The sequence below is a fragment of the Accipiter gentilis genome, chromosome 14, assembly GCF_929443795.1.
Source record: "Accipiter gentilis chromosome 14, bAccGen1.1, whole genome shotgun sequence".
In the NCBI taxonomy this organism is placed as follows: Eukaryota; Metazoa; Chordata; class Aves; order Accipitriformes; family Accipitridae; genus Astur; species Astur gentilis.
Genome location: NC_064893.1, coordinates 14,036,214 through 14,050,882, shown reverse-complemented (window position 1 = coordinate 14,050,882; position 14,669 = coordinate 14,036,214). Strand labels below are relative to the sequence as shown.

At 36.8% G+C, this 14,669-nt stretch overlaps 2 protein-coding genes across 6 annotated transcripts in view; one reads left to right on the top strand and one right to left on the bottom strand.

Annotated features, from left to right (window-relative positions):
* Positions 1–12,699, top strand: part of ANLN (anillin, actin binding protein) — a 33,083-nt gene extending 20,384 nt beyond the window's left edge. For 2 of the 3 annotated variants that reach the window (XM_049816136.1, XM_049816135.1), the window contains exons 21-25: positions 1,600–1,653; positions 5,063–5,149; positions 6,687–6,794; positions 8,818–8,990; positions 9,378–12,699. In XM_049816136.1, the coding sequence (XP_049672093.1) occupies positions 1,600–1,653; positions 5,063–5,149; positions 6,687–6,794; positions 8,818–8,990; positions 9,378–9,501 (546 nt within the window). In that variant the 3' untranslated portion in view covers positions 9,502–12,699. The remainder of the gene's footprint in view (positions 1–1,599; positions 1,654–5,062; positions 5,150–6,686; positions 6,795–8,817; positions 8,991–9,377) is intronic. The other variant, XM_049816137.1, reaches the window with a different exon arrangement.
* Positions 12,700–14,265: 1,566 nt separating this feature from the next.
* AOAH (acyloxyacyl hydrolase) overlaps positions 14,266–14,669 on the bottom strand; it is an 80,608-nt gene continuing 80,204 nt past the window's right edge. The window contains exon 21 of one of the 3 annotated variants that reach the window (XM_049816143.1): positions 14,266–14,643. In XM_049816143.1, coding sequence (XP_049672100.1) covers positions 14,594–14,643 — 50 coding nt within the window. In that variant the 3' untranslated portion in view covers positions 14,266–14,593. The remainder of the gene's footprint in view (positions 14,644–14,669) is intronic. The other 2 variants (XM_049816145.1, XM_049816144.1) reach the window with 2 other exon arrangements.

The window sequence follows — 14,669 nt, the reverse complement described above, 5'->3', positions numbered from 1 at the left end:
ATATGAGTCTGAGTTTACTGTTTTGAGGAGAAATTACCATCCTAGAACTGAAACATACAGTTTTATATATATATATATGTTATTTATATATATTAAAAAAATTTCTTTATAGTTGTTACTCGTATTTAATTTCGTATGTCTAAATGTAATTTGAGATACAACAAAAAAAGACTTATGTCAGATGTTCTTTCTTTTCTGTAGCTCGATGTAAGGTATACTTATGCAAAGATAATGGAGGCATTTGGTTACTGATTTGCTTTCACTCAAAAAAAAATATTGACTTATGCACTTGGCATCTCTGTACATGGTCTTCATATTGTTTGTTGCTTTTACAGTCTTGCAGTTATCACTAAATAAGACACTAAGCAAGTTTTAATGATAATGAAGTATTTGAAATTTTCTGCATTTAATTGACTTAAAAATTGCTGTTTGAATATACTTAGGAGTATGAGTTTCTTTTCACATCCCAATTAAATTTGTAGAAGCAAACCATCTTAATATTTTTTGAAAGAGAGCTATTATTGAGTTTTATACCATTAGTTCCTTGTCTAAACAGAATGTTTATTGGCTCTTACCATTAGAAGTTAAAAAATACATTCTTACATTCATTGCAATCTCTAACCTTGTAATATCTTGTATCTAAAACCTATTTTAATAGGTGTTTATGCCAGCAGCTACCCTAAACTAACTTAATTTAATTCAAAAGTTACTACATCTTATGGTAGTACTAAATTACAGCTTTATCCAAACAGCAGCATAAGAATGAATTTTCTTCTTGGCTAATTAAGTCTTATTGTGATGATAGTAGTATTGCAATCATAGATTCTGAGATATGAAGTAACAAGAATTGGTTGTTTGCACATAAGATTAGAAGCAAAATATCACAATAATCCCAACTTGCTTTTTAGATGTTTTACTTTTTGCAGATAGAAGCAGATTCCTTTACTGAAACAGTTCTTAGAGCTTAACAGTTGAATTACACTGCTGTTACTGACTGTGTGAACTTCAGAAGTACCAAATTTGGTTCTTCAGCATAAATGTTCCTCTTAACCAGAACTACATGTAGAAATCTTACTTTGCGTATGGCTTGGTTATTGGAAACCCCTTGCTCTTAGAATTATGGGAATCAGCTTTCACATTGTATTCAGCAATTTGGGTTTGAACTTTTTTAGTTTACACTTTAGGATAGGACAGTGGACTGGACTAGTAAGTTGTAGCACAAGCACAAGGTTCAAATAGAATTCTAGGGAAACCATCATTTGGTTAATTTTTTCCAGGTGCAAATTTTGACAGTTATGAATAAGAATTCCTCTTTTTCTCAGATAATTTAACAAAAAAATTATCACCTCTGTGAAGCTTCAGTTTTGACTTGGCCTGTGGCTGTACCAGACAGCTGCTTTTTAACTTGCTCCATGCATTTGCAATACAGAACAAACTGCTGCCACAGTAGGGTTTTTGAATTTCAATCCTCCCTTTTATATGTACTGTTAAAATTCAGGGTAGAAAGGACCAAAATGTATTCGTGTATAACTGTGTCTTTTTTTTAATAAACCTTAACTTTACATTAATTGCATTGAGCATGTTTCTTTTTTCCCCTAGATAAATTTTGAAGGGGAGGAAAAAGAACTGTTGGGCTATATGTTCCCAGACAAGGTTGCTATGATCCTTTAGTTTGCAACTTCAATTAGGAAGCTGCTTCCTAGTGCATGTTGCTCATGTGTGTCTGGCCTTTTTGCAGTATTTATTTTTTTTAATTCTTCTAGCAAAGTGCATACAAAGACTTACTAACTAAACATAACGTGTTAGGAGCCATTAAGACTTGCAGAATTCTACTCCTTGTCTTTTACAATAAGAAGCATGCTGCTGGAACTCAAAGTTACTTAGGCCACCTAGGGTTTTTTCTTAACTAGCAGGTGTCTCTTCCTAGATCACTAGAGAAGGGGTTTTCTTCAAAACAAATCAATGTGTCTCTTAGACTGCTAGTCAGGAAATCTGAGCCAACTTCTTGATGAACTCCACAGAACATAGAATCAGCTACTCTGCTGATAGAAGACCAGAGAAAAATGACTGGCAGCCTAACTATTGGTTTAACTCAACTTGTTGCCACTAAAGAAAATTAAAATCACTTGGGAACTACATATCTTGTTTCTTATTCTATTGAGACCTTGTTCTGTCAAGACCTATCAAGATCTTTGGCTTTTTTAAGCGGAAAGCAATCATAGAGAACTAAAGTTTTGAAAGTACTAAACATATCAAAATGTGAAGTTCTTATTTGTACACGTGCAGGTAAAATATTTTACTTGGAGTATACATTTTTGGTTTTGGGAATTATGTAAATTGATAATTGGTCTTTAATCTCTGAAAGTAGTTTTTAGTTAACTATTAACTCAGATCCTTCAGAAGAAAGTGTTTTAGATAACTTTGTATGTTTTGTCTCAAAATTAAGCAAAATTATCATCTTCTATTTGTAATCAAAAGTCTCCCAAGAAACCGAATTTTTGCAAATTCTTTAGAGTTATTTTGAGTATCTTTACAGATAGTCTTGTACAACAGTAAGCCAACTTCTTATGGTAGATATCTGAATGACTGCATCAGAATGCAAGTTAGCCTAGTTATGAGCTTCAGTGTTCATCTAGCTGGATGTTCAACAAATTGCTTTCTTTCCACCACCTCTACCCCACTTGCCTTTGAAGGGGATATATTGTTGACTAGAATGTAGTATTTTCTCATTATGTGTACAGGAGGGTGTTTTGAGACCTGCTTTATTTAGTAATTAGTAATGGTGTTGTAGGCTCTGCATAATTGATATGTTCCATTTGTTATACAGCCTTTTCACTTCATTGTCACACAGCTCTTCATTGGTACACTTCAGAATCCACAAAATAGATTCTTCTGTCCTGACATAAATTAGAAAGTGTCCTGGTTTCAGCTGGGATAGAGTTAATTGTCTTCCTGGTAGCTGGTACAGTGCTATGTTTTGAGTTCAGTATGTGAAGAATGTTGATAGCACTGATGTTTTCTGTTGTTGCTCAGTAGTGTTTAGTCTTAAGTCAAGATTTTTCAGCTTCTCGTGCCCAGCCAGCGAGAAAGCTGGAGGGGCACAAGAAGTTGGCACAGGACAGAGCCAGGGCAGGGCAGCTGACCCAAACTGGCCAACGGTGTATTCCATACCATGGGACATCACATTTAGTATAGGAAGTGGGGGCGGGGGATCGCTGCTTCAGGACTAGCTGGGTGTTGATTGGCGGGTGGTGAGCAATTACACTGCGCATCATTTGTACATTCCAGTCCTTTTATTATTGCTGTTGTCCTTTTGTTAGTGTTATCATTATCATTATTAGTTTCTTCTTTTCTGTTCTATTAAATCGTTCTTATCTCAACCCATGAGTTTTACTTTTCCAAATTTTCTTCCCCATCCCACTGGGTGGGGGAATCAGGGGAAGTGAGTGAGCGGCTGCTTGGTGCTTAGTTGCTGGCTGGGGTTAAACCACAACAGAAAGGAATGCAAAACACACAAACCTGAAGTGGGGAATTGGCTAAACTTCCTTGAAGCCCTTGTTGAGAGATGGATTTTACTGTGATTAGGTACAATAGAAGCTAACGTTCCCTGATGTAGCATGTAGGTTTATAGTTGTCTTTGCTGATAAAAATCCAGGACTGATGCAACTTATTTTTATTATGTGGAAACATTGTACTATTTTTGCTTCTCAAATGGTCATGCAGACTCCTGCCTGGTGCTTACAATTTTGCTGTACTGTAGGGCCAAATACATGAGCACGCCATGCATGCTATCTTAGTTGAGTATATCTACCATGTAAAAATTATTTGATCACCTGCTTGTGCACGTGTATCGTGTCTGGGAGGAAGCTGCAGCATGCCTACAATTCAAAGGTGATTGAATTAATTTCTAACCATAACATCTATTTTAGTGTTCTGCAGGCTTCACTGAGGCCTACAGATGTACACTTTTAACTACTTGGGGTTATTCTTGTTCATCTTAACTACTAGCAAAATTTAATTCCATTTGATTGACATTGATTCCATGGCTTTAAAAGCTACTTCATTGTTGTGTACATATGCCTATTCCCTGGCAAATGGTTCTTTCTTTGTATTTGAGCAGCAACTTCAACCTTTCTGGTTTTTCTAGTAAGACAAAGCAGCAATGTTTCTGATTTTTATTTTTTTTTTCCCCAAGATTCTTACAGTATTGCTTATTCAGATTAAACAATAAAATATGGTATGTAGAATGCCCTGCAGATCATTGTTTGCTTGTTGAATTAGCAATTTGTCTCTTAGCTTCTCTGTGGAAAAGAAGGGATGTGATTTCTTGACAGTAGTGGTGGGAGCACTCAATGTAATAGGGTGCTATGTGTGGATGGATTGGGTAAAGTACAAGGCAGTCCTTGTTGGATGCTCCTCCTCAAAACTCTTGAATATCAGATAACCATTTAACTAATCTCTGGTACAGTAATTAAGCTGCCCTTTTGTTTGGTTGGTTTTTTTGTTTTAGTGGTAGAAGATAGGGCTTGGAACATCTTGTGTTAGAAATGACTTAACACGCATCTTCAATACCTTGAGTGCCAGTTAAGAAGAACTGCTTTCATTACTTTTTCCCCTTCTAGGTTTTCTTATACAAATATTTATCTGAGTAGGCACTACTACATCAGTATCTGCCAGAAATGCTTACGGCATCCAAGTACTAATCCTGTTTAAGCCCACTTTGATATTTTCCACACAGCTTAATGTCAAACTGAGGCAGAAGCTTGCAGGGTGTGGACTGGTGCCTTGTGTTGCTTTTAACCACGCTTGGAGTGCCTGTTTTTCTAAATAGAAGCATGTTTGTGCATATGTCCTGAGCAAACTAATAAGCAAATAAGTCTTGAAAAGCTTCTAAATTAACCTGAAACAAAAAGTGGTTATTACTGTCTTGCTTGAGACTGCTTCTTTCTGGCTGAAGATCTAAGAACAAGACAATGCTAACATCCTGGTGCAGGTGGCTTGCTTGAACTGGTAGAATTGAGACATGTCAAAATTAAATGACTTAATGTTTTACTTTTTGCAGGTTCCTGTTTTGTCTCCTTTGGAAGGTCATATATATCTGAAGTTAAAATGCCAAGTGGACTCCTCTGTGGAGGAGAAAGGCTTCTTGGTAAGGTATTCACTTCAAATTCCTTCCCTGGGAATTACAGATCCTATTAAATGTAGTTGCTTTTTAATTTCGCATGTGTATTTGTAGTGATTGTGAAGCTTAAAACTGGCTTTTTTTTTTCTCTCTGAGCCAGACCTCAAAATTTTCCTAGTTTATCTTTTAAACATGCTTATATTAAAGCTACTTTTCAGGATTTTATATATCTTTTTCTTTTAAATGCTGTTCACTTGTTATTCTGAGCTTCAGTTAACCTTGCTATAAACTGTGATGTGAGATGAGATTCTAATTTCCCTGCCAGAAGCTTTTACAGGTCATCTTGGATTTTTTTTTTTGTCTAGTAAAAACAAATTCTCCCTAGCAAAAGACTTTTTTTTTTTTTTTTTTCTTCCCCCACTGTGTTCACAGACTTTGGCTTACAAGGAAGTGACAGTATTTTTTGAGAAACACCTTGAGCAGTTCTCTCTCTAAAACTGGACTTAGAAAATACAGATGGTACTTGGGCTTAATAGGTGGAGCTGTTGAGATAATGTACAGCAGATGGCAGTAAATGTGCTAGGAAAATATTTGAGCGAAACACTAACATTTGCTGTTATTTTGGTGTTTTCAGAAATCAGAATCTCTTTAGATTCTTTTCAAGCAGTTTTGTCTCCTTTCCCTTTGATAGAAGTTGAACGGATTTCATTAGGTGCAAACATTTCACATACTTTATGGTATTTGCTATCCTGTGCTTTTGTGTACTAATTTAAGAAAGTCCTTGTTTACTTCTAATATACAATATGTAAAACCAACAGAATGGTGTACATGCATATTAAGTTTTTTTTCAGAGTAAGGGTTTAGAAACTCCCTGCACCATTAAAAATTATAATCTGAACTGTGAAGAGTGAAAAACACAACATACAAAAATTAATTGGAAAAAAGTTCTTTACAAGTTCAAGGGATCAGGAATAGAAGTTGGACACTAAACTTGCCATTTCAGTACTAAGGAAATGGGGCTTAAAACTGGCATAATCCTGCATCCAGTAAAATAACTGCTAACACAAACATTTAAAAATCAATTTCTTTTAAACTGACTGGACTCCTGAGTGTGGCCTGTAGAATACCCAAACACTTTGTAAACATGAATTATAAGCCAAAGATTACTTAAATACCTAACAATAATAAATTAGGTTATAGTAATACATGTTCTGTGAACCATTCATCCTGTATCTGCTATAAGTAACCTTTCATTATCTTAAAGTAATGGGAATGCTTACCACTGTCAATATGAAAATTTGGTAGTTTGAAATAGCAGTGATAGGTGCATTTTGAGCAAAAGGCTGCAAACTTGAGGATGATGGCATAAGCCCACTTTCTATGCTATCTGGAAAATAAATATACTGTACCAATAGAAGTCTTCCCCAGTATACATTTTTCCATCTCTATGTTTACTCCTATGAAGGGTTGTACTTGGCTGAACCATTCCGGTAGAAAAATAGTTTAGTACAGACCAAGCTCAAGATATAATGCTACCCCCTTTTTTTTTTTTTTTTTTTTTAAGACTATGTTTGAAGATGTTAGTGGATTTGGAGCATGGCACAGGCGCTGGTGTGTGCTGTCTGGAAATTGTATATCTTACTGGACATATCCAGATGATGAAAAACGAAAGGTAATGCCGTTTTAAAAGCTCAAGTCTAAAGTTCTGTAGCACCCTACACAACTGCTGTTCATTTTTAATGATAGTAACATTTAGGCTTAAAACAGGTAAGTATATTCAAAGCATGAGAATCAAGGTCATAAAGTTTCCTTGGGGACTGGAGGGGACTTGTCTTCATAGATCAGGGCAAACTTAAAAACTGAGCACTTCATCTAGTGGGAAAGGGGAAAAGTGGAGAAAGATCCATATTTAATTTCTCCTTTAGTCTTAAGGCTTTCTGTTGTGCTTCTTGTATGACTAATTGAAATTCATCAGACTTGTACAGCTGAATAAGCAGACTGTATCTAGTTGCCTTAAGTTTTAGACAAAATAATAACTAACTTAATATGGTAAAGAATTGGAGTGGGCAACCCTTCTATATTGCAGAAACATAGCTGTGATTATGAACTATCTTATTTGTGGTGATTGTTTTCTTGCAGCTCCATGTTATAGCTGAAACTGGTGCTTTTTAAATGGTTTTCATGGAAACCTAAGTTACTGTCTGGCTAATGAGACAAATCAGAGGTTCATCTGTCACTGAGGTGAACCTTCTTTTTTCCTTAGCCTGTTTCTGCAGTGTGTACTGACGTATTTCCAGGCCCTTTTAAAGACTGCTTTCAGGAGGATTTTTCTGACTTAAGCAATTTACCATTAAACTCTTGCTTGTTTGTTGGCAGAACACTTTCTTTCCCAAACTCTGTGGCAAACTCTGGTCCTTTTGGGTCTTCTATGCCAATCCAGATGCCTGAGTTTAGTTTCTTCCCTGCTAACAGAGGAAGACCATATGCTGATAGTTGACATTGCCAAAATATATCAATGTATTTTCTTTCCCTGCCAGGAAAGAGGGAAAAAATCTCTGCCTACTGGAATAGAAGATAGGCAAAAAATTTGAGTTAAGCAAGAACAAGGTTCCTATTCTACTTCTGTCTACAAGAAAGCAGCTTTGGTTTGTTTTCCAGATTCTGTTCTTGAAAATCTTCTAGGCTTGTAAGGATCACCTATATTCTGTTGATATACTATATCTACAGCAGTATTAAATTCTGTCCTTATTAAATTCCTCCCCTTACCCCTACTATATCTGTTCTATCATGCAGAGATAGATGTAGCTCAGCATTGTCAGTATTGGGCAATGATTGCTTTAAATAATGGAATTTTTTAAAAAAATAAATTTCCCATGGCTGTACATGTATCACCAACATGCAGCCTGTTTCTTAATGTTCTTTGGAATAGAACTATCCTTCTTTTTCTTGTAACTCAGGTTATTTTAACTATCTATGGAATAGTATAGTGAACATGCCCAATAAATAGCAAACTCTTCTCCAAGCCAAGAGCAGTTTGTGATGTTTCCCTGATAGATATTCTGTAGGTGTGAATAATCAGAGCCAAGGTCTGTAACTAACTTTAGGCATAGAGTTAAGCCTCTGTCTACAGTCAGCAGAAAGAGGTAACTACCTTGAATTTGAAATGCTTTTTGAAGGGGTCTAGATATTGACTATAGAGGGAGCTAAAGCTGCTGGACTTGTCACTTAGGTGCCTTAATTGTATGTTTGAAGATGAATCCATATGCTTATAGGCTTTGACAAGAATGATGCAAGCATCCCTAAAGTGCTTTGTTTTCTGTAGGCTTTGACAGGGTTTACACGACCAGTTTGGATTTTATTATGAAGTTCTCCTGAATTTGAGAGTTAAAGCTTTTTATTTTTTTTTTTTAAGGAATAAAGAAAAGGGAGGCTATATCTTCCTAGAGCCTAAGCTTTTGGTAAGGGATGGATTTGTTAGCTGTATTGTATGTGACTGAGGTAGGCATGTTCTGTTGTCTATACTGTCTTGCTTCAGCTATGACTTGTAAATGCAAGAAGTGGAATCCCTCTCTTGGAATGGAGTAATTGATTTGGAGGGGGTGTCACTCAATATGGCAAAAATTGTCAAAGCATATGTTGTTCAGGATTACTCTTGATTGCAGTGTTCTTGACTGATGAACTAACTTCACTTTCAGCATCCTTTGGGCCGGATAAACTTGGCTAACTGCACTAATCATCAGATCGAACCTGCCAACAGGGAGTTCTGTGCCCGTCCCAACACTTTTGAACTAATAACTGTCCGACCTCAGAGGGAGGATGACAGAGAAACTCTTGTCAGCCAATGCAGAGACACACTTTGTGTTACGAAGTGAGTGGATAAAATCATGAAGGTTGTGGGATGTATGGGAGGGGTGTTTTGCCTCAAGTGACAGTTTTAATGACATAGGAGCTTTACAACATCAACTTGCCAATGCAAAGCTCATTTAAATGCTAAGACTTTGGGATGACACTTGAACTGTTTGGTTCACTTTTAGTTCGGTTTTGTCTTGCTGTCCCATTTCAGACTTCTGAGGACAAAGAACTCAACTTTTTCAGAAGTGGAAATGCCAGGTAGCTTGGTAGCAGGGTTGTGGAATATTTGGCTTCATTTTTTCCCCTGCTATTTGGGCTTCGATAGATGATCAGCTCAACATTTTTCAGAATAAGCAGAGGTGGAGAAAAATGCATCTAATCTATTGGATTCTTTCCCTTTTAGGAACTGGCTGTCTGCTGATACTAGAGAAGAGCGTAACCTTTGGATGCAAAAGCTTAACCAAGTCCTTGTTGACCTTCGCATGTGGCAGCCTGATGCCTGCTACAAACCTATTGGAAAGCTTTAAACTCAGGAAGGAAAATATGAAGAAAATATGTATGCAAAACCCCACAAGAACTACACAAAAAAAGAACTTAAATGAAAATGTGGGAAGTCCTCTGGGTCACTTATGCTTTAAATCTGAGAGAGTATTTAACATTATACAGGACTATGTTATGCAGTATTTTTATTTCACTTTAAGAATTTTAAAACTCTTTTACTTCCTAGCTTTTAAGTATGGTAGGAAGCAATTAGCTGTTTCTAAATGTGCTAAATATTTATGTAACTCCTTTTTTGGAAGTCTTTTTTTAGCTAAATACATTCTCTTCTTCAAACAACTAAATTATTGCAGGAAATCACACTTCAGGGCAGGAAGGGGGGGCAAGCTAGTGAAAAAACAAGCTTACTAGATAACTCAGCTCCCTGAAAAAACCAATAGCTCAGAGTTCTCTAACAAGGATGGAGCTGAAGCATAAGACTTAATATTGGAGCATTTGTCAGGTTTTTTTGTAACGATCAGGCACAGAAGTTACTAGTAAATTTTATTCTACAACATGCAATATAGGTATTTCTTGCTTGCACAGTGTCCTTGTCAGAACAAACATGCACAATATATTCATACTTCTGCAATTTCTTATACAAACTTCTATAGATAAGTGCATGGCATGTGTACTATATGGTTTACAGGTGTGGAATTATGTATGCAGTATATTGCACTTTGATAGAAATGAAAGGTCTTGAATATTTTTGTTAGGACTGATATAAAACAAAAACCAAACAAACAAATTAGGTTTAGGGTTGTATATGTCAGTGTTTCCTGGGACTCATGGTTTGTACAAGCTACAATTCTCCATTTGAGAACCAGGAATAGGTTGTAAAAGTGCTTGCTGCTTTTTTTTTTTTTTTAATAAAACACTATAAAGCTGCTATGTACCAACTAATACTCTGCTGGCCTAAAGTATGGGTCTTTCTCCCCCTCATAGACATGTCCATAAATGCAAATAAAAACAGTACTTCAGAACCATCATTAAAATGGCAAAACTTCTCAGTTGAAACTTGCAATTTTCACAGCTATTTGCTGGGCTTAGTGAAATACTATCTCATTACTTCACTATTGCGAATACAATAGTGGAATATTTAAAATTGCTATTGCTGTTATATATTCACACTTGAAACACTAAATTCTGTTAGCTTATCCTATTTTCATCCTGCCACTTTTGTACTTGCTTTTAAATCTAGTTTTCTTTCTGATGTCTTTAAATGTTTCCAAACTGTGTATTGAGATTTATTTTATTCATTTAAAATAAAGAATAAGACACTTTCTGCTTCTTTCATAATGTCATCTATGTGTTAGAGATACTAGTTTGTAGGCTAGAAGAAGAAGAGCTGGACTCCACACAATGTTTAAGAAAGGATTCCATTCAGTATGTGTATCCCAAAATACCACTTGATTTGGGAAGATAATGTGATGCCTCAGGGGTAGCTAGCACCAAATTTTGTAGTGGGAAGCCAGATTGTCCAGGGGCAGTTTCCATGAATTGCTTCGTTAATATATGAATGTAGAAGCTGCTAGAGACCAGCAGTTTGTCAAGTATGGAGAGGTGAGATGGTTCCTTTTCTCTTGTGATAGAGACATGGCGGTAGAGTAGCAATAGACCATGGATGGTGGAACAGCAAATTTCATCTGTGAATACACAGTAGGCTGTCTACTTAAAACTTTGAAGTGGATGTTAATAAAAAAATCATTAAATATAAAATTATGAAATTAATCCATAGAAAGATCTTAAGAATGGAACTGGATATATCTAAGGGAATGACACATCTTTATTTAGGTTAATTGGGCTATTATCCATTGTAAAAACTAATCTCTGTGTCTTCATTGCCCAAGATGAAAAATTATCCTCATCAAGGAAAGGTAGAATGTGTAATGGGTGATGTAAGTTAGAAAAGCTGACCTGGATGGTGAGTTCTAGACACAAGCTGTCAGTGGCAATGACACGTGCTACTGTAGCCAGCAGAAGTGTGTGACTCTAGCTGAGCAGCAAGCCTGCATTTACAGCTTTACTGACTTGCACTGCTGTGTACCTCCTCCCCTCCTGCATGCCCCTGCTCTTTTAAGGGTGAGCTGTGGAAAATTTTTCAAAAATGTTGGCAAACATTTTTTTTTTCCATATTTGTTGGAGATACTTTTTGAAGAGGCCAGATGGCGTGAATTCAATAGCTTCAGGTAGCTATAGACGTTCTGTACCTCAAAAGCAGTTCCTACTGTCTGATTTCAAACAAAGCTTAAAGTTTTGTAAAAATGGTTTATGAACAGAATAACCTCAAAAAAACCACTTACTATTTGCAGTGCATTGGAACTAGCCAGTGACATAATTCTTCCTCTATTCAGGTGCTCTGACTCTCCCCCCAAAAAGACCTTGATATAGACCGTTTCTTCTAGAAATCTGTACTGCTATAAAGTTTGAATTTCATGAAACTACTTAGCTTTCTGAGAGAAACTTCTTTTTTATTCCTGCTTATTTCTCTCTTCCCCATGCATTTGTCACATTCAACCAACCTAGGTACCAGGAGATAGTCAAACTAATGGAATAGACTAGGATTCATAGTTTGTTACTGCTTTAGAATAAATAAGCTTTTACAGAAGCATTTCTTTAAATATAGGACACATTTTTAGAGTGGTATTGGTAAGTGATGGATGGTTGGGGGTGCAGATCTTCAGCTGTTTTTTGCATTCTTTGAAATAACGGAGAGGCACAGCGGTTGTAAAAGCTGTCGGCTTAATAGGCCTGAAATTCATCTTTATTTGCAAATGGTTACTACATTAGTTACAAATCAAATTTCTGCATCCAGCCTAATTCTGAACTGCAGAGCTCACCTCTGAGGCATGAGGACATAGGGTTTGGTTAGTGCTCCTTCAGCCAGTCATGAAGTAACTCAGAGACCCTGTATCATGTATGGAACAATTATACTGGGCAAATCACAGAGCTTTGCTTTGGGATTCAGCTGCATGGGTTTCAGGTTGTCTTTGAGAAGATGCTGTTCTAATTTTATAAGAAAGGTGTTGGGTTTTTTTTCCTCCATTGTTCAGAAATTTAAGATGTTCACTAATAAGAAACTCTATAAATGGAAAATGCTTTGCTCTGGGCAATGAAGCTTATTTTAGCTGAGGAAATTTCAGTTTTAGTAGCTTGTAAAACTCCTAATTGGCATTATTAAATCCCAACCTCAAATGAAATACAATCATTTGCAATGAAATTGCCTGAAAATTTGGCTTCTAAACACATACTGTTCCCTTCCCCCTTTTAATTGCTACATTTCTGTATTTTGGTGTAGAGGAAATTATCTGATATTCTGTAATTATTGTCTGTGCTGTACTTGTTCTATAGTAAACCCATGTGCATGCACTTGTTTCTGTCCTTGAGCTGTTTTTAATGAAAGATAGGAAGCCTGGATAGGTAATAAAAAATTAGGTTGAAGGTGTTCTACCTGGCCAGTGCGCATCAAATGTTATGCTGTTTGGTGGAGAGAATGTGTACAGGAAGCAGGTAGATTTCCTTCCAATGCTAAATAGTCTTCCTCAAGCATGCCTCTGTGGAGTTGAAACTATTTCTTGGGAGAGTGGATATTTTGGTAACATCTAAACGCCTTGAATGAATTGGGGCCTTATTAGTAAGTATCATTCAATTAAGAAATGTATTCCCTTTTGGTTTCCTAAAGTAGGTGACTTGAATATTTACTTAAATGCTAGCAGTTGTCCCAAATGAATTTCTATATTAATAAAAGATGCAGCATTGACTGTACTCTAAAAAAAAACAAAAGGGAAGAGGATCTAGGATAGCAATAATACCTGCTTCAATCAAAATAACACTAGCCAAGTCATCTTCTGCTTATTCAAAATACTGAGCAGATGCATCTCCTACAGCTGTGGCCAGTGTGCTAAGGTCAATATGCAGCCAGGCCATCTCCTTTACTTTGGACTGCAGCCTAAGAGCTGGCTCATGGGTGATGCAGCCTTAAGCAAGGGATGTGTTCAGAACAAAGAGCAGATTTTGTTGGGTTTTAGTCATGGCATGTTAACACTTTCTATTTACCAGATTTTTTTCCCCACCTGTAATTAATGCCATTTTATGCTATCTGATCCCTTCATCACCAGTAAGGCTGTGAGTAGGGTAGAGCTGTCTTGTAATTTTTTAATATTTATTTATTTATTTGCTAAGAGCATTGGATAAGCTGGTGAAAAACTACCAGTAATTCTCAACCTTCAAGTCTGTGTATGAAGTAGAACAGGTAAGGGCTGCCCAATATCTTCAGCGATTCCCTGGGTCGTGCCTGTAAAAGATACAGGACTGGCTGTGTCATATTTGTTAGGAAGCAAGAGAGCAAAGATGTACTAAAGGTTGAAAAAGCAACCTGTTTTAAATACATGAAGGGTTGTCAAGCTACTACCTTGTTGGGGGGGGGGGGGGGGGGGGAGAACCTGTGCTTAGTCAGCCTGTACTAATGCTGCCAGGCAAATCAAAATCCTAGTGCCTTGTTATTCCTGACACATTTTAATAAGCAAATAGCAGCTAAATAATGTATTGACAGTCAGGGTAATTACATACACACAATTTATAGCAACATAATGAGTTTGGGTTGCCCCCCCACCCTCCCCCATTTTGGGGATCAGATTAACTGTCGAAACACTACAAATGGAAAGCCCAGAAATAATGTTCTGCGGGGGGGGGATAAAACAGAGGTAGGGCTAGGAGTTTGTGCTATATAGAAAAAAATTGAACAGATTTGCAAACCAGTACAATAAATGGTCAGCTGGCAGGTATCCTTTGATTTTTATTTTTGTTGCTCCACAGAAAAAGCATAGCCTACTAGTGCAGGTGAGATACAAACCGAAAAGAATGCTGTTGTGTTATGTCTGCTGCTACTGGCTCCGATAACTTGGCCTCCCCCTTTTTTAGTGTGTGTTGTTAATCATCTTGTTTTGTGGAATGCACTGGGAAGCATCACTGTAAACCATGTCAGGGCTCTGGCAGTTTGGAAGTCAGTGTCCACCTTGATCTTTGAATATAGCTTCAATCTGGTCATTGAATGGATTCTCCCTTCCAAGCACTTGAGGCCATTCATGTAGCACCTTCTGCCAGGTAATTCTTGTTCCAAGGGCTGCAGCAATCTGCAAACAGCACAAATACTATCAAT